A 26,010-nucleotide genomic window follows, 5' to 3' on the forward strand; every position below is an offset into this window, starting at 1 on the left:
ATTCTTCCCCTTCGGAGGAGAGAGGGAAGGGAACTTTCTCCCCCCCCCCCTCTAAAATGGCGGTGTTTGACTACCTGGGAGAACAAAGCATCAAAAAGAATAACTTAATATAATTGGATTTACATATTTTTTTTGGGGGAGGGGAATCTGGGGACCCAAAAGTTCCTATTCTTACTGGGACCTGCTATTTTATTTACTTGTAAAAAAGAAGAAAAAAGAAGAACTTAAATTGGATAAAAAACCTAGCCCAGGATTTGGAAAACACTTTAAATGCTATTGGGGACATCTGGTGACGAAGCTTGGTATAGCAATCTATTATTTTTATTATTCTTGACAAGTGACTTACAGCCCAGATCTGACCTTGGCACTATCTAAGAGAGATTATAAGCTGAAAGAGCAGCTGGACAGTGAAATTGGTTTTTTGGAACTGTGGAGGTGAACACTTACTGACTCTTGTTTAATAAATAGCCTTCACTAAGGACCATCTATAACCATGTCAGAAATGGAGGAAGACCAGCAACAGATGTCGCTTGATTACAAACTTATACTTGAAAAAATTATTGAAGCTACCGAGATAATCAAATTTAGACTGAAAGACCAAGGTGCCAGCTTAAATCTACAAAGCGAAACACTGACTACAACTAAAGAACCTACAACCCAAAAGACAACAGAAGCAGAAGAAAGTAAAATCAAGACGGAGGGCTTTGAAGATCAACAAGTACAGCTTACTGAAAACTTAAACAATCAAATAACAACTACAAAATTGGATGTGACTTTCTACTTAAACCAGAAGAAACCTGAGGAAGAAGAAGACCAGATCAAATTGAAGACAACTATACTAGAGCAAATAAGGGGATCTGAGTCACTAGGGTGACAACTGAATGATTATAAATGGGCCAGTCCCTCCAGAAAATTGACAGTTAGATGGTCTCCTTTAATTCAAGTAACATGTACAAGAATGAAGGGAGATCTATCTGATGATCTAAAAGCATTGGTATGGAAGCCTGGTTGGCATAAAAAGAAAGCTAGAGTTAGGTTTAAAAAATGGGGTTGTTTGATTTATTAGAGAGGATCCTAAAGTCTTAACTAATAGGCTAAAGGGAGATTTTAAGATGAGGGGAAATTTGATTATTAGTTTTAAAAATTGTTGGAAAATAATAAAAAATAAGAGATTAATTGGCGTAATATTGAGGACTTAGACCTATAAGGGAAATGAAAACTAATTATTAGGAAATAATTTTGAATTATTGTTTAGCCCAGACAATATAGATGATGGACGAGATAACAAAGGATACTCCATTATGTTCTAGGATGAGAAATAGAAAATGTTTGTGAATTAAAATAAGAATATATTTAAGTAAGTAATATGTGTATTTTAGATATTATAACTTTTATGTAGTGAGACAAGAAATTTGGTTTACCCGAAACTTAAATACTATGGATATTAAAGGTTAAATTGGAGTACTGTAATTAAAAACTAAAAATTAGGTAAAACTTAAAAACAGGATATAAGCAAAAATGTATTGATAAATGTGATAATGAAGTTTTAATTGAGTTTGATACAATTAGAAATTTATTAGCTTAAATATGATATAGCAAATGTTAAGGGAAATAAAGAAGAAATATTTGATGAGGTAACCTGAGATATGTACTAAACATTTTGTTATTGAACTATTGACTAACCCAATCACCACGTTGCTTTCCAAATACTTAAATGTAAAACTGGAAAACCAATAAAATATTATTAAAAAAACAGTTGCAGAGATTGGGTATGTCTAGTGAAATAGACTAGGGGCGATAAGATAGCAGTGTTCCAATATTTGAGAGGCTGCCATAAAGAAGAGGGGGTCAACCTATTTTCCAAAGCACCAAAAAGCAAGAGAAGAAACAATGGATGGAAATTAATGAAGGAGAGAAGCAACTTAGAACTAAGGCAAAATTTCCTGACAGTGAGAACAATAAACCAGTGGAACGGTTTGCCTTCAGAAATTGTGGGTGCTCCATCACTGGAGGCTTTTAAGAAGAGACTGGACAACTACTTGCCTGAAATGAGATTGTCCTGCTTGAGCAGGGGGTTGGACTAGAAGACCTCCAAGGTCCCTTCCAACTCTGTTATTCAGTTATTCTGCCTTCACATTCTTCCCAACACACTTCCTTTGTAGTACCCTGGCCACTTCGGGCCTGTTGTTTCTAGTCCATTGTTGGGCACCTTGTTGCATGTAACGATAAAACCACTTAATCTGAATGTGAAACCCGTCCTAGAGAACATTTTACTAGGATAAGCCTACAGGAGTACTAAATAATTTAGGGCTGTGACTGGAAAAATCCTGCATTATATTTGTAACAATTAATGGTACTAGGAAGGACAAAGGGAAATGTTCTTTGTTCGATCTGCGAACCAATTGTAAAAAATTATCTAGTTTAATGGCAGGCTGGTGATAACCATTAAGGAGCTCTTGATAGCAAACAAAAGCAAGGAAGCTGGAATAATAGCATGCTTTGGACAGATGCACAATGGCAAATAGTTTCCAGACGCTTTTCTTGGAAGCAAAGTGAGGTGAACACTTGCAGACCCAGAGGGCTTCATCTAGTCAGTGTTACTTGCTTTTTCTTTTTCTTTTTTCTTGGCTTCAGCAAAGCAGCATGCTCAGCATGGCAGAAACAGACTTTCTCTGCAATTTTGGCAGTTCCCACAATTCTATTATGGAGCACTTGAAGGAAACAGCATTTGAGGAAGGGAAAGCTCAAGGCTTCTGGGAATCTGAAATGCCTGAACTTTTGCTCTGCCTTTTTATTGTCTCCTGCTGGAGATGATATCCGAGGCCAGGTTGCACCCTTTCCAGGTTTCCTCCTGCATTCTTTTCTTAGCCATATGAATGATTTTTTTTAAAAAAAAATCAAAAGCTATTTTCATTTCTTTCTCATTTCAAAAGCTAAGTGATGCACAAGTTGTTGGATTTATTGCAGCTCAGCTCCCTTTGGCACCTGGACAATAGCTCCAGGTAGTTTTATATATTTATCACCAAAGCAAATGTGACCAAATGATTCTTTTTGTTGTCATTCTTGTTTAGAATGCTCCAGTCATCCTAGCATTCAGCATTTTTTTAAGAAGAAGAAGAACATTTAGGTCAATTTCTAAGGCGATTGAAATATTAATTTCATGGCTTGTACAATGTTTTTTGTCAGTGGAAAAGTATATTCCATGCAGCAATTTTAAAATATACAAGAAACAATTCTAAGATTCCTTAGAAGTTTAGGAAATATTCTTCAAGGAGGCATTTGGCAGACATGACTCCCAGAAAGAGATATATTACTTCCATTTTCTTCTGTAACATCCAAGAGATTTGAAATAATGTGGTAAATTAAACGGCCATTCTTCTCCTATAAAATGCTTCAGTATCTTCTTCTGAGACGCATAGTCTGATGGCAGATAAATCAACAGAATAAGGATTATCTAAGATAGATTGAGAAAGAATTGCAATGAAGATCAACCTTGGATAATGGAAGCAACACCATTGAAACCCCACACTTTTATAGGTTCATATTATCCAAAAGGTGTGGGGCATTAATTATATTACTACAACTGCCATCTTCTATTTTTTGACAACCCTGGTGAATACTGCTGACTGTGAGGCTCCTTCACTCATTAAAATAATTTTAATATAGTAGGATCTTTGTCATCATTTGCATTGTATCTTGGAGTTTCCAACTTCAAGAAATTTAACAACACAACCATAAAGAGTCTCCTTCCCATCAAAATTAGTCTATACAATTTTGTAACTTGGTGATAGGTGTGAATTTATTCATCAAAGTAAAAGTCTTGTTTTTGATAAAATATTAAGAATTCATTTTAAGTACAATATTTGACTTTACCACGTGAGTCATAATTTTGTATCTGAATGCAACTTCTATTAGATATAAATGGTTGTAGTATAAAAATAATAATCAAAACTCGGACAGGAGTACAATCCTACAGTGTTATAATTTTCAAAAGAGAAGATTTTACCTTTCCTTTGTTTTAAACTTTCTCATGAAATCTTAGAATTGGAAGAGACTACTTAAAGCCATCAATTCCAACTTCCTGCTTGGTACAGGAATCCCAAACAAAGCATTCCCAATAGATGATGTATAGTCTGTCTATCAGCTATTAGAACAAGTCACCTCACCATCTTTTTTGCTGATTGGTTCTGCTATTGGACTATACACACCATTAAATAAGCTTTTCCTAACATTAATAAGATTCTGCTTTTAGGTAACGTAAGACGATCATGCCCTGCCTTGAACTTTGCAATAAAAGGGATCAGACTTTGATTTTCTTCTAAGTGAAACACCAAGTCTTTTAAAAGTGCTGTTATATCCCATTTCAGTCATTCTTTCTCAAAGCTGAAGATATTCAGTTCCCTTAGTCTGTCTTTGTATACTTGATTTACTGTTCTCTGGTCATCTTCATTGCCCTTCTTTCCATTCTTAGTGTCTTTGTGTCTGGCTTAAAACATGGTGCCCTGGACTGACCCATTATTTAAGGTGGATCTGCCCAATATAAATATAATGGAACATTCCCTTCCACAATTTCAAAACTATTCTTGCATTTATGCAGCCTAAATTACTTTGTCTTTTTACAACCACATCACACTGCTGCTATACATTCAATTATTCTAAGATCTTTTTTCATTATCTCCAGCTTTGCATCTACATCATACATGAAAATGTAATATGTACCAAGTTTAGGTGTGAACCTTCTGGTGCCCTACCTGATATCTCACCAAGTTTGAGAAAGGACCACTAATGAATACTTTTGTTTTTAAGCCTCTGGATTGATATAGAACATATGTCATCTTATCCTTAGTTCACTAGAAATTGGAAAGTCATAGGGTACTGCATTAAATGATGTGCAGAATATTGAGCAAGATATATTAGGTAGAGAGCATTTGTGCAACCTTAGGGTTTTTTTATGATTATGACAAGAAGGGTTCTTAGTAACCATTGCTTTGTTTTGGTGTGCAAAGCATTTCCAACTTGAATATCGCTGCTTTCATCAAGCAGCAATGAGCTTTTGGGGTCAACAGGCTTGATCTAGTTTTCTAGTGCTCTGTTTTCAGTTTGAAACAGCTGTTTTGGTCTTAGCAGAAGTGTTCCAGTATTGCTGCAAAGATTCTGGCTGTGTTCTGAACTTCTCAGGAGCTCACTTCAAACTCAGACTTTTTCTACATGCATGCATGTATGCACACATACATACATTCCTACACTTTTTCCCACTCCTTTTCCAAGTAAGCATTATTATGTGAGTTACAGAAAAAAGGTAATCAGTAATTAGCAATTCCTGGGTGAGGAATTCTGGGAGTTGAAGTCCACAAGTCATAAAAGGGCCAAGTTTGAAGCCCCCAGTACTAAATGTTAGATGTTCCTGAATTAGATGCTAATCCTTTGAGATTCCTCCAGTTTATGAAGGGGGGGGAATGTCAGCTACATGGGTTAATAATATCTTGGAAGCACAATGCTTGGAAGAGTTTGTCTCCCAACAGAAGTTAGGACTAATAAAATCCACACTGCCATTAGAATCATAGAATCCCAGGGTGGGGAGCAACTGGCAGAGTCCATGTCCCCTGTCTTGTGCAGACATTCCAATTAAAGCATCCCAATCAGGTAGTTATCTAGTCTCTGAAGACATAATGGAAAGGAACCTACCATTTCTTGAGCTGATCTTCTGTTGGGACAATTTTCCAAGATTTCAACTGAAAATACTTCCCTAGAACCTATTCCATATATCTTGTACTCTGGCATGATACTGTTTTGAGTTTGACTACATCATACCTCTTTAAAGTGTCTATAATTTGCTTTTGGAAAACATAATCTACATCTTTTCCATGGCTGGTAGCAGATGCCAACAATAATGGCATCTGCTTTTATCCTTCCTCCATATGTTTTAATTCAGATCATTTCAACCATGCCATCAAGTCTATTTCTCTAAAGTGACCCCAGGCAAACTACACCACAAACACTGTATGAGTAAGCTTGAAGTTGTGACACACATGTAATTGATTCAGAAAGTTCAAACTAATTGGTTGAGGTTCAGAACAAGCCCTTCTGCCTGGGCCTCTTCATTTTCCTTCATTTGTGTAAAATAAGAAGAACATTGGAAGGAGAAGTGAACATTAGACACAATCCTGCATAGGTCTGCTTTTTTGTTTTTCATTTCCTTTGCATTGGCTTACATTAACGATGGCTGTTTATGTGTCAGTGACAAGAAGGTAAAGGACACAGCTTTGCATAGTGAAATGTACATATACACATGCAAATTTAGAAAAAGATATAATTGTATTTGATTCATTTCACCAAGGAGGGAGACGACTCTGACTTGCTAACTTTGTGTGCACCCTATGCCATCTAACTGTGGTGCTAATTGTGATGGACAACTCTTGTAGTGCTTTACATTTATTCCAGTAAAAGTAAAAAAAAAAAAAAAACACCTTCTGGGAGAAATCAGTACCAATCTCTTCCATACTGCTGTCAAGAAAACTACATATCTATGTACTTTTGGTCAACAGAATATGAACCTAGCACAGATAAGTCTTTGAATCCAAATAGAAGATATTCTTTAGACAGCCCTACATAAAAATAGGACATGGGCCCAGGCCCATTTACAATGGGAATGGGTTCTTCCTGCCCAGAAAAAGGATATAGAGGTGCTGGAATGCTAAGTAGCATCCTTAGGCTTTGGCTTTGTGACTATGAATGAGAAAGCCCCTCCCCAAGATCCATTTGGTATGAGCCAGCTGTGGCTTAAAGAAGTTTTTTCCTTCTCTGTATGCATTTTCTTTCCCTCCTTCAACTGATGATTGACTCCTTTCTCCATCCTATAACCCTTATAAAACATTGAAACTTGGAGCTGATTTATACTTCCTGTTTCCTCCCCCTTGAGGATCATGTGCTATCCTTTTGGGAGGGCAGGAAGAGATGACATTGTCCTCAGTCTTCCCCAGCCTGCACAGAAGGTAACCTCCGCCTTCATTTTCTTTTCCACCTGAGAAGTAATCCTGCCCACCCTCCCACCTATCTATTCATCATCTGCTGTTAGAGAAGATGGCAAGGAAACAACAGGCAACAGGGAGAAAGCAGAACTGCTTAATTCATACTTTGCATCAGTCTTCACACAAAAAAAAACTATAGCCCAACATACCAAAAAAAAAAAAGCACTGCAAAAGACAAACTAGAAACAAAAATTAAAATAAGCAGGAAAATGGTAAGAGAATATAAGAGTATAAAATACTGGAACCCAACAGATTACATCCCAGAGTTCTGAAGGAGTTGGCAGATGTTATCTCAGAACCATTACACCAGATCTTTCATAAATCCTGGAGCACCAGGGAAGTACCTGAGGATTGGAAAAGGGCTGATGTGGTTCCCATCTTCAAGAAGGGGGGGGGGAATGGACCCAGGAAACTACAGATCAATTAGTTTAACATCAATACCTGGGACGATCCTAGAAAAGATAATCAAAAAACAGATCTGCGAACAACTAGAAACAAACAAATTTATAACTAGTAGCCAGCATGGGTTTGTCAAAAATAGATCATGTCAAACCAATCTTATTTCATTCTTCGATAAAGTGACTAAACTAGTAGACCAGCAAAATGCTGTGGATGTAGTCTACTTAGATTTCAGTAAAGCATTTGATAAAGTAGACCACAACCTACTCCTTGGTAAGCTAGAAAAAGATGGAATAGACAACATCACCACCAGATGGATCTGTAGCTGGCTGGCAAACTGAACTCAACATGTCAATGGCACCACATCCACATGGAGAGAAATAAACAGCAGGGTACCACAAGGTTCCGCCTTAGGTCCAGTACTTTTCAATATCTTCATAAATGACTTAGATGAAGGAATTGAAGGGGAACTCCTCAAATTTGCAGATGACACCAAACTGACAGGAGTAGCCAACACCCCAGAAGACAAACTCAGGATGCAAAAAGATCTTGACAAACTTGAACAATGGACCTTATCCAACAAAATGAGTTTCAATGTGGCGAAAAGCAAAGTTTTACATTTAGGCAGGAAAAATCAAAGGTACAAGTACAGATTGGGTGAGACCTGGCTCAAAAACAGTAACTGTGAGAGGGACCTTGGAGTCCTAGTAGATGATCACTTGACTATGAGCCAGCATTGTGCAGCAGCAACCAAAAAAGCTAATACAATCCTGGGTTGTATAAATAGAGGCAGAGAATCAAGATCACATGAACTATTAGTACTGCTTTATGAAACCCTAGTAAGACCACACCTGGAATACTGTACCCAATTTTGGTCACCATACCATAAAAAAGATATTGAGGGTTTGGAAAAAATTCAGAGAAGAGCCACTAAGATGATCAACGGCCTGGAGACTAAAACATACAAAGAATGGTGGTGGGACTTGGGTTTGGCTAGTCTAAAGAAAAGAAGAAATAGGGGAGACATGATAGCAGTATTCTAGTATTTGAAGGGCTGCCACAAAGAAGAGGGGCTCAGATTATTCACCAAAGCACCAGAGGGAAAGACAAGAAACAATGGTTGGAAACTGATCAAAGAGAGAAGCAACCTGGAATTAAAGAGAAACTTCCTGACAGTGAGGACAATTAACCAATGAAATACATTGCCTCCAGAAATTGTGGGCGCTCCATCACTGGAGATTTTTAAGAAGAGACTAGACCAGTGATGGGCAACCTTTTCGGCGTGGTGTGTCAAAATTCGGCAAAAAACCGAGCATAACTCGCGTGGTGTGTCACTTCGACAAAAAAACACAATTTTGCGCAATTTATAGTTTAAACTACAAAAATGTATAATTGCAATATATAATTGTATTTAATAAACCAAAAACAAATTATTTAACATACCTGCTTAGTAACTTCTTTGTTCATCAATCTGTCAATTTCGTATGTTGCCCTTGATATTATTGAACTTGTTTGGGGTGCCGTGAACTGAGATAAGTGAGGGGGAGGGCGAATTCTTTAACTAACCTGCATATTAGTGACTTTTTGTTGCTGAATTTCATTGGCTAAATCTTCAATTGAAGGTTGGTATTTTGTACACTTCAGGCCCAAGCAAGCGCTACTAACCTCATCTGTCAATCTGTTTCTTTTGTTGGTTTTGATATTATTTAATGCTGAGAATAAGGTCTCACAAAAGTACTTAGAAGGAAAAATTGTGAGTAAAGCTGTTGCTATATTTTTCAGGGTGCTAAAAGTGTCTGGTAGTCTGTTCCAGGCACTCCAAATTTCCTGTTCGTAGTGGCACTCATCTTGATTCTCCAAGCAGCCCCTTTCCAGATTCTCAAGCTTTGACCTCAAGTCAACAAACACCTGAGCCCAGATGCTGTCTTGAAATTCTGCAAGCTGCATCTCCAAATTATCTATTTGCGTCCATTGGAAACCATTTAATTCCAAACTATTGTAGACTACTACATCAGGATACTTAATTATTTCATGGTCTGTTCTAGGCTTCTAAATTGACTAAATCTATCAGTAAAGTGGTCAAGTAACGAGTCTAAAACATGCTGGCACTTCATATGCAAGAGTTCCACTTCATTTCGTACAGCTGCACTGGCCTTCTCAAAATGCTTTTGTACTCGAGGAAAATACTTATACGTTTTAGTTTCTACATCTCGCTTGAAATTTTTTACTTTACTTTCAAAAGCTTTTATGTATCCAAACATAACATCAATACTTTTGCCAAAACCTTGTAACTTTAAGTTCAGTTCATTAACATGAACAGAGAGATCTGTAAAAAACATCAGGGTGTTGACCCACTTATCATCATTGAGATGAGGAAAGTTTCCCAGATCCTTATCTTCAAGAAATACCTTAATTTCTTCAAAGCACTCCACAAAGCGCTCAAGAACTTTGCCTCGGTTCAGCCATCTTACATTATTGTACATCAGCAGTCCACTGTAGGTGGAATCAACCTCCAGTAAAAGTGCTGAAAATTCTCGCTTGTGAAGGGGGCGAGCAGCTATTAAATTAACTATTTTTGTAACAACTGACATTAAGTCATTTAAGTCAGTGAATCCTGCCTTGGCACATAAAGCCTCCTGATGGATCATACAATGAAAAGGCACAATCGGATGTCCAATAGCTTCTGTAAACAATTTCACAAATCCAACTTTTTTCCCTACCATGTTTGGGGCACCATCTGTCGTCAACTGACACAACGTTAGAGATATCAATGCTTAGGTCGCAGAATGTTTGCATAACAACCTTACATATTTCGCTTCCTGATGTACTTGTTGGAACTGATACTAACTTTATCAACTCTTCTCTCATTGTGTGACTATCAGAATATCGACCAATAATGGCCAACTGAGCATGTGACATGACATCAGTAGTTTCATCAAGACAGATGGAAAAATATTTACAATTCCTTATGTCTCTCTTTAATTGATGTTGTACGTTTGTGTTCAGTCCAGTGATGGCGAACCTATGACACGCGTGTCAATGCTGACACGCGTAGCCATTTGGGGTGACACGCGCAGGATTTTATGCGATTTTATGCAATTCATCCTCGGCTCGGATGAAAGAAATTTTTTTTTGTTTTCGCCATGGAAGAGAAATCCCCACGGATACCTGGCGGGTCACTAGGTTATGTGGGACTCGAACCCACTAAAACTCTCCCATTATGACTACCGCCCCCCTAGAGCAACCGTACCACTACGGCCTTGGATCCAGGAAGGATGAAAGAAATACGCTCTGTGCTGGATGAACGGGGGGCGGGATGTGTGATCTCTCCCACCCACACTCACTCATTCACTGTGTCCCCGCCGCAAACTTCAGCCTGCGCTGCCGCCGACTGACAGGCAAGCACAGGCGCAGCCCCTTTATCAGCGCAGGGGCTGCTGGTAAGGCGTGCGTGCCGTGCGCACACACTTCATCAGCACGGCTGAGAGTACGTTAGGGAGGACCCCCAGGAGAGGAGCGCAGGAACAGTGCGCGCCTTTCTCCAGTCAGGCCGCAATTAGTGAGTGCCACACAGTAAGGGGGACCTGTGAGCGCCATTAGCAGCAACTATTGGGGTGCCATGGACTTGTAATTGCCCACAATAACTGAGATAAGTGAGGGGGAGGCTGTGTTAGGCTAGTTAACCCCTAATTGGCTAACAAGCTATCTATAATTCTATCTGCTGTCACTGGCCCACTGATGGAGCACCCAAAAAATAAAAAACAAAGGTTAAGTAAAGGGAGTGGTAGTAGCAGTGGCCGACCCTTTCAAGAGACATGGAGCGAGATGTATGGTATTATAAAAAAATGGCAGATCATTTTGCGTTCTATGTACTGAAACGGTAGTAAGCAGAACGTGGAATATAAATAGACATTTTGAAACTAATCATTCCCAGCTCTTGGAAAAAAGTGAGGATGAAAGGAAGGAATACATTTCCAGGAAGCTACACCTTTATAAGAGCCAATCTAACTCCATCCTTAAATTTATAAAAGGCTGTACAAATTTAACATCTGCAAGTTTGAGCATTGCTCACTCCATAGCTCAGCATGCAAAAGCACTTAATGAGGGAGAATTTATTAAAGAAACTCTCCTAAGATGTGCGCCACTTCTATTTCACGATATGCAGAATAAAGATGCAATTATTAAGAGAATATCTGAGTTACCACTCAGTAGAAATATCATAAAAGACCGAATAATGAGACTGAACACAAACGTACAACATCAATTAAAGAGAGACATAAGGAATTGTAAATATTTTTCCATCTGTCTTGATGAAACTACTGATGTCATGTCACATGCTCAGTTGGCCATTATTGGTCGATATTCTGATAGTCACACAATGAGAGAAGAGTTGATAAGTTAGTATCAGTTCCAACAAGTACATCAGGAAGCGAAATATGTAAGGTTGTTATGCAAACATTCTGCGACCTAAGCATTGATATCTCTAAAGTTGTGTCAGTGACGATAGATGGTGCCCCAAACATGGTGGGAAAAAAAATTGGATTTGTGAAATTGTTTACAGAAGCTATTAGATGTCCGATTGTGCCTTTTCATTGTATTATCCATCAGGAGGCTTTATGTGCCGAGGCAGGATTCACTGACTTAAATGACTTAATGTCAGTTGTTACAAAAATAGTTAATTTAATAGCTGCTCGCCCCCTTCACAAGCGAGAATTTTCAGCACTTTTACTGGAGGTTGATTCCACCTACAGTGGACTGCTGATGTACAATAATGTAAGATGGCTGAGCCAAGGCAAGGTTCTTGAGCGCTTTGTGGAGTGCTTTGAAGAAATTAAGGTATTTCTTGAAGATAAGGATCTGGGAAACTTTCCTCAGCTCAATGATGATAAGTGGGTCAACACCCTGATGTTTTTTACAGATCTCTCTGTTCATGTTAATGAACTGAACTTAAAGTTACAAGGTTTTGGCAAAAGTTTTGATGTTATGTTTGGATACATAAAAGCTTTTGAAAATAAAGTAAAAATTTTCAAGCGAGATGTAGAAACTAAAACGTATAAGTATTTTCCTCGAGTACAAAAGCATTTTGAGAAGGCCAGTGCAGCTGTACGAAATGAAGTGGAACTCTTGCATATGAAGTGCCAGCATGTTTTAGACTCGTTACTTGACCAGCTTACTGATAGATTTAGTCAATTTAGAAGCCTAGAACAGACCATGAGAATAATTAAGTATCCTGATGTAGTAGTCTACAATAGTTTGGAATTAAATGGTTTCCAATGGACGCAAATAGATGATTTGGAGATGCAGCTTGCAGAATTTCAAGACAGCATCTGGGCTCAGGTGTTTGTTGACTTGAGGTCAAAGCTTGAGAATCTGGAAAGGGGCTGCTTGGAGAATCAAGATGAGTGCCACTACGAACAGGAAATTTGGAGTGCCTGGAACAGACTACCAGACACTTTTAGCACCCTGAAAAATATAGCAACAGCTTTACTCACAATTTTTCCTTCTACGTACTTTTGTGAGACCTTATTCTCAGCATTAAATAATATCAAAACCAACAAAAGAAACAGATTGACAGATGAGGTTAGTAGCGCTTGCTTGGGCCTGAAGTGTACAAAATACCAACCTTCAATTGAAGATTTAGCCAATGAAATTCAGCAACAAAAAAGTCACTAATATGCAGGTTAGTTAAAGAATTCGCCCTCCCCCTCACTTATCTCAGTTCACGGCACCCCAAACAAGTTCAATAATATCAAGGGCAACATACGAAATCGACAGATTGATGAACAAAGAAGTTACTAAACAGGTATGTTAAATAATTTGTTTTTGGTTTATTAAATACAATTATATATTGCAATTATACATTTTTGTAGTTTAAACTATAAATTGCGCAAAATTGTGTTTTTTTGTCGAAGTGACACACCACGCGAGTTATGCTCGATTTTTTGCCGAATTTTGACACACCACGCCGAAAAGGTTGCCCATCACTGGTTCAGTCTCATTATTCGGTCTTTTATGATATTTCTACTGAGTGGTAACTCAGATATTCTCTTAATAATTGCATCTTTATTCTGCATATCGTGAAATAGAAGTGGTGCACATCTTAGGAGAGTTTCTTTAATAAATTCTCCCTCATTAAGTGCTTTTGCATGCTGAGCTATGGAGTGAGCAATGCTCAAACTTGCAGATATTAAATTTGTACAGCCTTTTATAAATTTAAGGATGGAGTTAGATTAGCTCTTATAAAGGTGTAGCTTCCTGGAAATGTATTCCTTCCTTTCATCCTCACTTTTTTCCAAGAGCTGGGAATGATTAGTTTCAAAATGTCTATTTATAGTCCACGTTCTGCTTACTACCGTTTCAGTACATAGAACACAAAATGATCTGCCATTTTTTTCTATAATACCATACATCTCGCTCCATGTCTCTTGAAAGGGTCGGCCACTGCTACTACCACTCCCTTTACTTAACCTTTGTTTTTTATTTTTTGGGTGCTCAATCAGTGGGCCAGTGACAGCAGATAGAATTATAGATAGCTTGTTAGCCAATTAGGGGTTAACTAGCCTAACACAGCCTCCCCCTCACTTATCTCAGTTCTTGTGGGCAATTACAAGTCCATGGCACCCCAATAGTTGCTGCTAATGGCGCTCACAGGTCCCCCTTACTGTGTGGCACTCACTAATTGCGGCCTGACTGGAGAAAGGCGCGCACTGTTCCTGCGCTCCTCTCCTGGGGGTCCTCCCTAACATACTCTCAGCCGTGCTGATGAAGTGTGTGCGCACGGCACGCACGCCTTACCAGCAGCCCCTGCGCTGATAAAGGGGCTGTGCCTGTGCTTGCCTGTCAGTCGGCGGCAGCGCAGGCTGAAGTTTGCGGCGGGGACACAGTGAATGAGTGAGTGTGGGTGGGAGAGATCACACATCCCGCCCCCCGTTCATCCAGCACAGAGCGTATTTCTTTCATCCTTCCTGGATCCAAGGCCGTAGTGGTACGGTTGCTCTAGGGGGGCGGTAGTCATAATGGGAGAGTTTTAGTGGGTTCGAGTCCCACATAACCTAGTGACCCGCCAGGTATCCGTGGGGATTTCTCTTCCATGGCGAAAACAAAAAAAAATTTCTTTCATCCTCGGCGTGCAGGAGCCGAGGATGAATTGCATAAAATCGCATAAAATCCTGCGCGTGTCACCCCAAATGGCTACGCGTGTCAGCACTGACACGCGTGTCATAGGTTCGCCATCACTGGACTAGACAGTCACTTGTCTGAGATGGTATAGGTTCTCCTGCTTGAGCAGGGGGCTGGACTAGAAGACCTCCAAGGTCCTTTCAGCTCTATTCTATTCTAGAACAGGGCAGTCTGAACCACCTGCCTCGTTTCATTCTTGCATACAAATGGTGCCATTCCAATTAGCTGGTGTGCGCTCTGGAACGTGAGTTCCTTCTACTTCCTGCTCTCAGCATCCCTACTCTCTGATGACCATTTCATACAGGACTGGGCTACATATGTTCTATTGTTTTATTAAAACTGTGTTTTTTTCAAGTCCACACTAGATGGCCCTGAAAATACCTCTAATTAGAAAAGGGTTTCCTAATTCTTTGTTGGCTTCTTTGGCTTCACCCATTGATTTCACCCAGAACTTGGTAAGTCCTGTGTAGCTGAATTAGCTTTGGCCAGGTTCTGCCTACTCTCTAGGTTAGGCCCTTTGATCATACCCAGAGACATCTGTATTTTAGAATTAACAGATACTGTTTCCTATGGTAGGCTGTTTGGATATGCTGCTGGTGAACATCTGCACCAACAAATTTCATTCAATATTCATACATGCAGGGGAGATAATCTAAGTTTTGGATTACACCTCTCCAAATTCCTTGCCATTGGCTCTGTTTTCTATGACAAAAAGCAGTTGAAATCTAAAACCTCAACTAGAAGTCATTAGGTGGCCTAAATAATGCTGTATTTAAGATTTTGTGATGATGTGATAGAATCAGCAAGTGACATTCAGACCAGTACACAGCTGCTTGTTTTGGTTTGTCCAATTAGTTATTTCCATATTGATTGGGAAATACATTTTCTACTCTCTTAGTTTGGCTCCAGGAGTGTTTACAACCACATATGCCATGCTCAATTTCTGGAAGATCCATCATTCATGTGGCTTGAAATTATGCTTGAAACTGAACCACATGGATGAAAAGAAGGATTTCCATATTGCCAGAAGAGCATGGAAACAATTTCAGGAAAAGGAAATTAGCCACATCGGAAACACTATATCTACATAGGTATGCCCATGACTTGGAAAAAGACGCAAAGGCAAGAATATAATCACCAATAAAAAATAGAAAATTGTTTAATGGCCATGACCAAATATATACAAAAACCAGGAATGGCGGAAAAATGCATGATGAAAAAAGGTTTAGGATTTTCTTGTTTTATTTAGTGAATTCTGTCACCTTTGAAATAGTTTTGATTTGTACAATTTATTTTCCATATTTAGGAGTTAATCTAAAACAAGTGCAGCCATTTTCATCTGGCTAACGACACAGCAGAGGGAATTTAAGCTCAACAGAAGTGAAATAGTCAGAAAAATGCTGCAGATGGATTTATTTTTTCAAATTTCTTGTTCTGTTTTGTTTCACTCAGGGACAACCTGGAAGAAGAGGTTTTCCTGGGTTTCCAGTAAGTAGGATCTTTAGTATAAATTGCTGAATAATTATTTATTGCACAGATTGGAAAATGGTCATGTTAAAAATATACCATGTAAAATACATTGTTTGTTTTAATATAATACTATGATGTATTCTAAGCTCTGACTGTTTGATTCAAAAGCAATAAATTGCATCATCTCTTTGAATCAAATCATACATCAAACCATAGCAGCTTGATGCATAAAATAGAATTTGTTATGGATTGCTTTAGTTCAATCTTTCAAATCAATTCATTTAACCAGATCCAACATTTGAAATGGATTTGCAGTGATTTGCATCCCCATATCCATTTTTTACAGTAAAGGTAACTAGCAACATTACTGTTGGAATTTCCTTCCACAATGATTCAATAAAATAAATTCTATAAGCTCAAACCAGCTGCAAAAATGCATAAATCATTTGGCTTAACTTCCATTTCAGTCAGTGTTATGGATAAATGTTCAGTGGGCTGACATCTCGGAACTGAAACTCTTAAACTCCAATAGGAAAAAAAAATATTTTGGAATTCACCTGCCTACCATCTAAAACCATTTTATTAGCAAACTGAACAGACTGAAAAGACAGTGGCTAGGGAAAGAAATGTAAAAATAATATAAATAAGAACCATTTCTTAACATCCTTGTCATTTTTGACTGCATTCCAGGAGATAATTGGCCATAATTTATAACAATCCTAAACTAATCTGCCTTTATGTACTTCTTTACTGATATGTAATGCAATAACATACAGGTAATCCTCGACTTACAAAAGTTTGTTTAGTGACCATTCAGAGTTACATTGGCACTGAAAAAAGTGTCTTTTGATCATTTTTCACACAACTGTTGCAGCATCCTATGGTCATGTGAATAAAATTTGATTCATATTTATGATGGTTGCCATGTGCTCACCTTTTGGGACTTTCTAACAAGCAAGGTCAATGGGGAAGCCAGATTCACTTAACAACCGTGTTACTAACTTAGCAACTGCAGTGATTCACTTAACAACAGTGTCAAGAAAGGTGGTAAAGTGGGACAAAACCGTCATAACAAACGTCTGACTTAGCAACAGAAATCTTGGGCTCAAGTCGAGGACTACCTATATTTCATGGCCTATCTATATTACAAGGTAATGGCTCACCTTGTCCCTCGTTCCCTTTCCCACAATCCTCACTGCACTGTTAAAATAGTGCACTCATGCATATTTTAAATATTGACTTTCTTTTTCCCCACTTTTCGATATATTTATATCTCTGGTCCTAACATTACACGATCAAGGCGGTGGGCTGTACTAGCGAGACAAAAATATGATATCAAAAGAAATCCTTGCTATTTAAATCAATTGATCTCTCTCTCTCTCTCTCTCTCTCTCTCTCTCTCTCTCTCTCTCTCTCTCTGTGTGTGTGTGTGTGTGTGTGTGTGTGTGCGTGCGTGTGTTTGTGTGTGTGTGTGCCCACCCCAACCCCTCAAACCTCTTTTCTCCTTCTCATTTTTAGGGTCCAATTGGTTTGGATGGCAAACCAGTAAGTGAAGTCATTTTCCATTGATTTTATCCTTTAGTCTTTGAGTCCCCCCTTTCCCATAATCTTCCCCCTCACGTTTCTGTCCAGAAGGTTGTTTTAAATGCTTATTTCAAAATGATCAGGAGAATAAATTCAGATGGGTTAATAGACAAAGGGGCAACAATGAGCAGAATACCATGAGATTTTCCCTAGGTTGGAAATTAACCTTTTGCAACAATACTTAAATTCTCTTCTCTTCTCTTCTCCCCTCCCCTCCCCTCCCCTCCCCTCCCTCCTCTCTCTCCTCTCCCCTCTTCTCCTCTCCCCTCCCCTCCTCTCCTCTCTTCTCTTCTCTTCTCAGCTCTGCTCTCCTCTGGTCTCCTCTCCCTCTCCTCCTTCCCCTCCCCTCCCCTCCTCCAGCTGGTGAATAAACAGGACAGATCTAAAATGTCTGATCTTAATGTTCAAAAGGTTTATACTGAAACCCACTTCTTTTTTTTATTTTTTTTTCAGGGGCAACCTGGACAGAAAGGGGAAATGGTAATAAGATGTTTAATCAATTCTGCATGCTGCATTCTACTTATTAAGTTTCATGGAAAAGGATAAATGGCAGGGATGTTTTTGAGGATCCATCTTTATAGGGAATGTAGAAAACTTGAGGTTCTCCAGATGGAATTAAAATACAGTCCCCAGCATGCCTGACTCTGGTGAGAATTGCTTAGAGGTGAAATTCAGATTTCCAGCCCAGGAATAGTTTTCCCTTTCTTTGGCAGATTAGAAAGACAGAATAGTGATTTGTGCTGAGAAATTTGTAAACTCTATCTTGGTCTTTATTAAACAGCTGTTGATATACTATTAGATTTATTTAAAACAATCATATACTTTTTAAGAGCAATGCTATATGTGCAGAAAGAGGTTTGCTTCTGTGGAATAATGGGAAAGTATGACATTTTTGAATGGGCAGAACTGTTGTTGTGGAATTAAAACAGAAAACTATACTTCACAAATGGATCCAACAGATTTCTAGAAATTGATTTCAAAATTTTGGGGAATGTTAAATGATTTCCCAAACCCTTCTCTGCGTATTAACTTTCTCTTGGCCAGGGATGTTTAAAACATAAATATGTTACCATAGTGTGGTTGCAGTATTACAAATGACCATGAGATGGTAGCGCAGACACCAAAACACCAACTTGTGACTCCTATCTAGTGGTGGTGTAGATTATATTCATTATAAACAAAGTGTGCCTAACAAAAACACTCTACAACCACATTCAAAAGCATAATCTCACATCTGTAATTTGAAGTAATACCAAAGATTGTTCTATGGCCTCTTCCCTCTACCATTTTATTGTCATCTAATGGTGTATGTTTATGTGAAAGTGTAGTATTGGTTGTGAAGGGGCACAAAATTTAACACTGTTGTATGTGATTTTGAATGGCTTATTTATATTATCTTTTTATGTTGCAACCATGGAACAAGGGAAATACATATCTAAATCAGCTCACAGTGTTTTTGCTTCTTTATTTGACTTTATTTTATTGCTCATGATTTCATTTCCCAATCATAAAAACACTGTTCACCTGTGCTGTTTTTTGCAATCAGCATTTCTTGTTATAGTCACTTTCTCAATTGAGATTGTATAAATCAGTGTTTCTCAATCTTGACAATTTTAAGGCATGTGGACTTCAACTCCTAGCTGTGGAATTCTGGGAGTTGAAGTCTACATGCCTTAAAATTGTCAAGGTTGAGAAACACTGGTATAGATCCAACAGAAACAGACTAAGTTTGGTAATGAGCTTGAGGCAGTACACTATAGACCTTAAGAATTTCATTGATCTTTTGAATTACACATATAAATAAGGATTGTGGATTGGTATTTGAATGGTGATTATAAAATTCAGAATGAACTGATGGTCTGATGAGTTGCCCATGAAATACAATTCAGTAGTCTCCTCTCTTCAAACCATTTTGGAAAATTTTATTGTGAAATAGGCAGTATACCCAATTTTGAATTAAAGCATTTTCAAGCAATCTCTGGTCATTATTGGGCTGAAATAACCACAACGAAGACAAATTTTATACTCTACCCCATGATGGTTAAGAAATGCTAGAAGGTGCTATGAGACCGTAAGGAACTGTAATCAAGGCACCATATGAAATAATGAAATGACATATTTTTGCCTTGGATTCAGTGTTTAATACTTGTACTGTAAACAACATCTCAAGCACTATATTATAAGAATAGTATAGTGTGAATTCAGTCCGAATTTCCCAGATGGTTGATTTTATGACTGGGCTTAGGAACAGATGTTAATATGGGAAATCATAACACTTATTCAAATGGATTTTTAATCACTGGAATCTAAAAAATATATACAATACTGTGCATGCTGTTAACTGGTCATTTTTTCCACTGTGGGAATTATGTGAAAATCGCCTTACTGAATTACCATGTGCTTTACAGATAACTATAAACATAGATAACTATAAAAGTGTGTTTTTCACATATATCTCAAGAAGAATAGTACCAGTGTATGCATGTATGGGAGGAAGGTGAGAAAAAAGCTGGGAAATAAACAGGATGGAACATTAAGCAATTGTTTGGACCACTTTCTTGATCCAGTTTTTTTTTAAATTAGAAATATAACTCAGAAATTCCAAAGGATTTTGAAAATAAACTGTCAGCAAAATTATTTATGTCAGTCACTAGAAACTACAAATAGTAATAGTCCAGAATATGCCTATCTTGCTTGCAGAATCAGTGGATGAATGGGTGTAGAATAATCAAGATGTGATTGAAGCCCTGCCCTGTTTTTTACATGCATGCCATTTTGAGTTTTTTAACCTGTCCTATGGACAAACATGCTTTTTGCACATGTGTTCTGTTATGTCCCGAGCCTTGCAAACGGCTCGGGCGTTTGCAGGCAGTCCCAGGCAGGTGCAAAGCTGCCCGGGACCAGACAGGCTGTCGCCAGCGCCGTGCGCATGCGCGGGCGCTGGCGCAGGAAAAGTAACACTTTTACCCGGGAGTTGCCTATATAAGAGGCTGCAAAGCGTTTAGGCGTGCCTGAAGCCATCTACCTGTAAGCTGAACGCTGAATAAAGAAACCTGAGAACTCCAGCTGCTTCTCGTGTCTGTTTTCCCGCCACGGACTCAACACTGGCGACGAAGGTGGGATGCCTTGCACTACCTGGAAAGGAAGAAGTGTAAGCTTACCCAAGGAGTCCTGAGCGGCGGAAAGGAACGGCGTCGATTCGGCAGCTGCCCGCCAATCCGGTGCGCATTCGGGGGTAGGCTGGCTGATAGACCCGTCTCCTGAAGATTTGAAGATGGTGAAAATCGGAAGGCTTTCGGAATTCGACGTCTCACATCCAGAGCGGTGGGAGTCCTACGTATCCAGGATGGAGAACTACTTCAAGGCAAACCAAGTGAGGGAAGATAGCTTGAAGGCTGCCACCCTGCTTTGCGTTTGCGGCCAGGACGCCTTCGAAATCGCAGAAAACCTTGCAGCACCTGCTCCAGTAGAGTCTGTAAGCTACGCAGACCTGAAGAAGCTGCTGAAGGAGCACTTCACCCCAAGGTGTCTGTCATCGCATGGCGCCACACCTTCGAACAGAGGGATCAACGGTCCGGTGAGTCAGCCAAGGAATATATCGCCGCATTACGGAAGGCCGCCAAGCACTGCGAGTTCAAGGACCTCGAGGAACGACTGAGGGACCGATTCGCGTGCGGTTTAAGGCATCGAGAGCTACAACAGAGACTTTTCGCTAAGGAAGAATTATCCTTCCAAGATGCCTTAAGGGAAGTCACCGCAGAAGAAGCAGCAGGCGGCGCTGTCAAGAACATGCGGCCGATCAGAAACAGTCCAGAGGGTGCATCCGTGCACCAGGAAGACGTCCAACGAAACTCCGAGGAGGATCCGGACGAGGAAGTCGACCGTCTACACCCCGCGAAGGAAGAAAATCAGAAGGGAAGCTCTTCAGCTCCGCTCAAGTGCATCGGCTGTGGAGGTCGCCACAGGAGAACCGACTGCAAGTTCCGCTCCGCTACCTGCCGGGCATGCGGCAAACAAGGACACATTGCAGCTGTGTGTCTGGGCCGACGAAAGGTACAACCTCAGGAAGAACTGCGCCTGAAAGGTACCAGATTCCCCAGCCAGAATAGGGTAGGTTTTTGCGCTTCGCGAAGAAGCATCTTCAGGACAGGCACACACAAGCCCATTAAGAAAAAGCTGTCACTCAAAGTGAAGCTACAAGGGGTTCCATTATCTATGGAACTAGACACAGGGTCTGCCCTTTCCATCATTTCCTTGCATGCATTTAGGAAGATCTGTTCCAGTAGTGGGACTAAGGCCAAGTTAAGGCCTTCTGATATTGTATTGACAGATTTTCAAAACTCAAGAGTGTGTATTAAGGGGGAGGCCACCCTTAATGTGCAATACAAGAGTTTTGAAGGTCCACTAGACTTATTAGTAGTAGGGGGTGAACGAACGAGTCTCATAGGACTCGATTGGTTTGAGGCCCTGGGGATACACGTCACAGGACTCAACAGTTTACAAACACTCGACCTACAGAAAGTCTGCAAAGAATTTGCAGATGTTTTCAGCCCCCAGCTGGGCACATTCAAAGGAACACCTGTGTCCTTAAAGCTAGACCCCACTGTCACTCCCATTAGAATTAAAGCAAGAAGGGTCCCTTTTGCTTTAAAGAGTAAGATTGACACTGAGTTAGACAAACTAATCCAACAGGGAGTTCTAGAACCTGTTGACTCCAGCCCTTGGGAGACCCCCATTGTCACGCCTCTAAAGGCAAATGGGGACATTCGCATTTGTGCTGATTACAAATGCATACTTAATAAGGCATTGCAGCAACATGCCTACCCTGTTCCTGTGGTCAGCCACATCCTGGCCTCCCTCAAGGGGGGGGGGCGTGTTTTTGCAAAGCTTGACCTGGCTCAAGCATATCAACAGCTGCCTGTTGATGATGATGCTGCCATAGCTCAGACTATTGTGACCCACAGGGGAGCCTTTAAGGTCAAAAGGCTACAGTTTGGAGTGAATGTCGCTCCTGGGATTTTCCAAAGCGTGATGGAAAACACACTACGAGGTATACCAGGGGTTTGCCCCTACTTTGATGATGTCTTGATTGCAGGAGATTCCACACACATTCTAGCTGAGAGGCTTAGGGCTATCCTGTTAAGATTCAGGAAATCAGGCCTCAAGCTCAAAAAAGACAAATGCAAGATTGGGGTGCCTTCTACTGAATTTCTGGGATTCAAAATTGATGCTGCTGGGATTCACCCTGCTGAATCCAAACTAACTGCTATTTTAGAAGCACCCAGGCCAAAGTCCAAGGCCGAACTTCAGGCCTTCCTAGGCCTCCTGAATTTCTACAATTCTTTTCTTCCACATAAAGCTAGTGTAGCTGAGCCCCTTCACAGGCTACTAGACAAACAAGCTGTGTGGCAGTGGTCACAAGCGCATGAGGCTTGCTTTAAAGAAGTCAAGGCCTTGCTCACTTCTAACAGTGTTCTTGCACATTTCAACGAGTCTCTTCCTGTGTGCATCGCTTGTGATGCGTCCCCCTACGGGGTTGGAGCTGTCCTGAGTCACCTCAGGTCTGATGGAACTCAGGTTCCTATTGCATACTACTCCAGAACACTGTCTTCTGCTGAACGCAACTACGCTCAGATAGACAGGGAGGCTCTGGCTGTTGTTGCTGGAATTAAAAAATTCCACGACTTTCTATATGGCAGGCATTTCACGGTCTTCACTGACCATAAACCTCTGCTGGGACTGTTTACCACACGTAAGCAGACTCCCCACATCATTTCCCCTAGAATGCTTAGGTGGTCTATTTTTTTGTCTGCATATGATTTTTCCTTACTCCACAAGCCTGGAAAAGAAATGGGCCATGCTGATGGCCGCAGTAGATTGCCTCTGCCAGTAGTAGAAGCTGACCCTGCGCCAGCTGTCAACATTCTATCAATCCAAGCCTTGCCCGAGCTCCCTCTTAGTGCCAGGGATGTTGCCGCTGAAACAGGTACAGATCACACATTTTCACGTGTCCGTTCCTGGTTTTTGTCTGCTTGGCCTGAGCACTGCCCTAGTCCTGAGTTTCAGAGTTTCTGGTCCAAAAGAAACGAGCTGTCCCTTTCTCAGGGTTGTCTGCTTTGGGGAAACAGAGTTGTCATTCCCACCTCAATGAGGACTAGGGTCTTAGATTCCCTCCACGAGGGTCATCCTGGCATTGTTCGTATGAAGGCTCTTGCACGCAGCCACTTGTGGTGGCCTGTTTTAGATAAAGATATTGAGGCTAAGGTGCATGCATGCCACCTGTGCCAACGATCTCACCCAGAGATGCCCCAAGCTCCTGTGCATAGATGGGAGGAAACACAGTCCCCATGGTCTAGGGTGCACATTGACTACGCTGGGCCCTTTCAGGGCCATTTCTTCTTGGTCCTTGTTGACAGCCATTCAAAATGGCTTGAGGTTGTACCTGTCTCATCCACCACCACTGCAAAGACTATTCAGGTACTGAGGGGGATTTTTGCTGCACACGGGCTGCCAGATGTCATTGTGTCCGACAACGGACCTCAATTCACCTCCTCCGAATTCCAAGCTTTCTTACAGGCAAACCTGATTCGTCATGCCACGTCTGCGCCTTTTCACCCGTCCACCAACGGTATGGCGGAACGCATGGTGCGCATCGCAAAGGACGCCTTGAAGAGACTCACCTACGGGGACTGGCATCACCGGTTGGCTGACTTTCTCCTTTCTTATCGCACCACACCGTCCACTTCTACAGGGAGAAGTCCAGCTGAACTTCGTTGGGGGCGTCAACTTACTACTAAGCTTGACCGGTTGCATCCTGACAGATTGCCTCCATCTACCTCACATCCTAGGGCACCGAGACAATTACTTGTGGGTGCCCCGGTCTGGACTCGCAATTACGGGCCTGGTCATACATGGGTCCCCGCTTCTGTTTCCAGGGTCACTGGTCCTCTATCCTACGAGGTAGCCTTGGACAACGGTCGTGTCCTGCGCAGGCACATTGATCAACTCCGCCCTAGGCGGCATCTTCCAACTGAGACTCCTGGGTCTTTTCCAGGGGGGGAGGGGGACCCTTTGGAGCAAAGGGAAGGGCAAGAGCTACTGTCCATCTCCACTGAAGGAGCCACAAACGGCCCATCCCAGGGTTCCGCAATTGCTCCGAAAAGGAATTCATGGAGCTTACCCACACAATAGGCACTCACGCCTACTCCAGCCAGGGAGTTACCCCGGGGGCATACTCACTTTCCATACACATCACACAGCACTCCAGCCAGGGAGGAAACCCGGGAGCATCCCAACAACTCATTCCCCGCAAGAGAGCTGGCATACAATCCCCAAAGTTGGCCTGACCTTACCCCAAATCCTACAGGGGGTCAAACATACACAGAGATAGTCGAGGAATCAAGTCCCGACTACAACACTTCTAGCACAAATCAGGGAACACCTGAGTTTTGGGAAAGTACAGAAACCCACACAAGCCCGAACACAGAACGAGGTTCAGGGAATGGACAGCCTCCTGACAGGTCTTGGACTGACCTAGGAGGTTCTACAGAGACGCCCAGCAGCGGCTATCACTTCAAGGGGCCCGAGGGTCTACAGCTAGGCAGGTCAACCAGGTCACATAGTGACAGAAGCCCTGGCCTGACGAGCCCGGTGGGCAAGCAAGCAGGCCAGGCATCGGGGCACAGTCCTTGGAAGGCACCAAGGCACAATAAGGAGAACAGGCTCACACCTCCCTTCAGTCAGGGAACTTCTGCTAGTAACCCAGAGCTTAGAAGGTCACAGAGAGCAAAGAAATCTCCTAAGTACTTAGAGGATTACATAACATTGCTGGCAAGGCAAAAGCCAGTAAACAGTGGGAGCACTGGGGAGCAAAATGTTGTATAAAATAAATGTTGTATGTTGGTAGTAGTTTTAGCCCGGGGGAAAGGGGTGTTATGTCCCGAGCCTTGCAAACGGCTCGGGCGTTTGCAGGCAGTCCCGGGCAGGTGCAAAGCTGCCCAGGACCAGACAGGCTGTCGCCAGCGCCGTGAGCATGCGCGGGCGCTGGCGTGGGAAAAGTAACACTTTTACCCGGGAGTTGCCTATATAAGAGGCTGCAAAGCGTTTGGGCGTGCCTGAAGCCATCTACCTGTAAGCTGAACGCTGAATAAAGAAACCTGAGAACTCCAGCTGCTTCTCGTGTCTGTTTTCCCGCCACGGACTCAACATGTTCCCTGTTCCAAACATTATCTCTATCTTGCTAATTCTGCTGCTACCTTGACCTATTCTAGACACATATCTCATTTCAGTGTGAGTAAATTTCTGATTTTGCTAGAATCGTACACAGGATTTTTTTCCCCTCATCCAAATT

At 41.1% G+C, this 26,010-nt stretch overlaps 1 protein-coding gene across 1 annotated transcript in view; it reads left to right on the forward strand.

Annotated features, from left to right (window-relative positions):
* Positions 1-26,010, forward strand: part of LOC120318604 (collagen alpha-1(XIII) chain-like) — a 105,760-nt gene that overhangs the window by 11,856 nt on the left and 67,894 nt on the right. Inside the window, exons 7-9 of the mRNA XM_039366420.1 lie at positions 16,059-16,094; positions 17,595-17,621; positions 18,114-18,140. Of these exons, the coding sequence (XP_039222354.1) occupies positions 16,059-16,094; positions 17,595-17,621; positions 18,114-18,140 (90 nt within the window). The remainder of the gene's footprint in view (positions 1-16,058; positions 16,095-17,594; positions 17,622-18,113; positions 18,141-26,010) is intronic.

Source organism: Crotalus tigris, unplaced genomic scaffold (genome assembly GCF_016545835.1).
Source record: "Crotalus tigris isolate CLP2741 ecotype Arizona unplaced genomic scaffold, ASM1654583v1 scf7180000020317.251278, whole genome shotgun sequence".
NCBI classification, from domain to species: domain Eukaryota; kingdom Metazoa; phylum Chordata; class Lepidosauria; order Squamata; family Viperidae; genus Crotalus; species Crotalus tigris.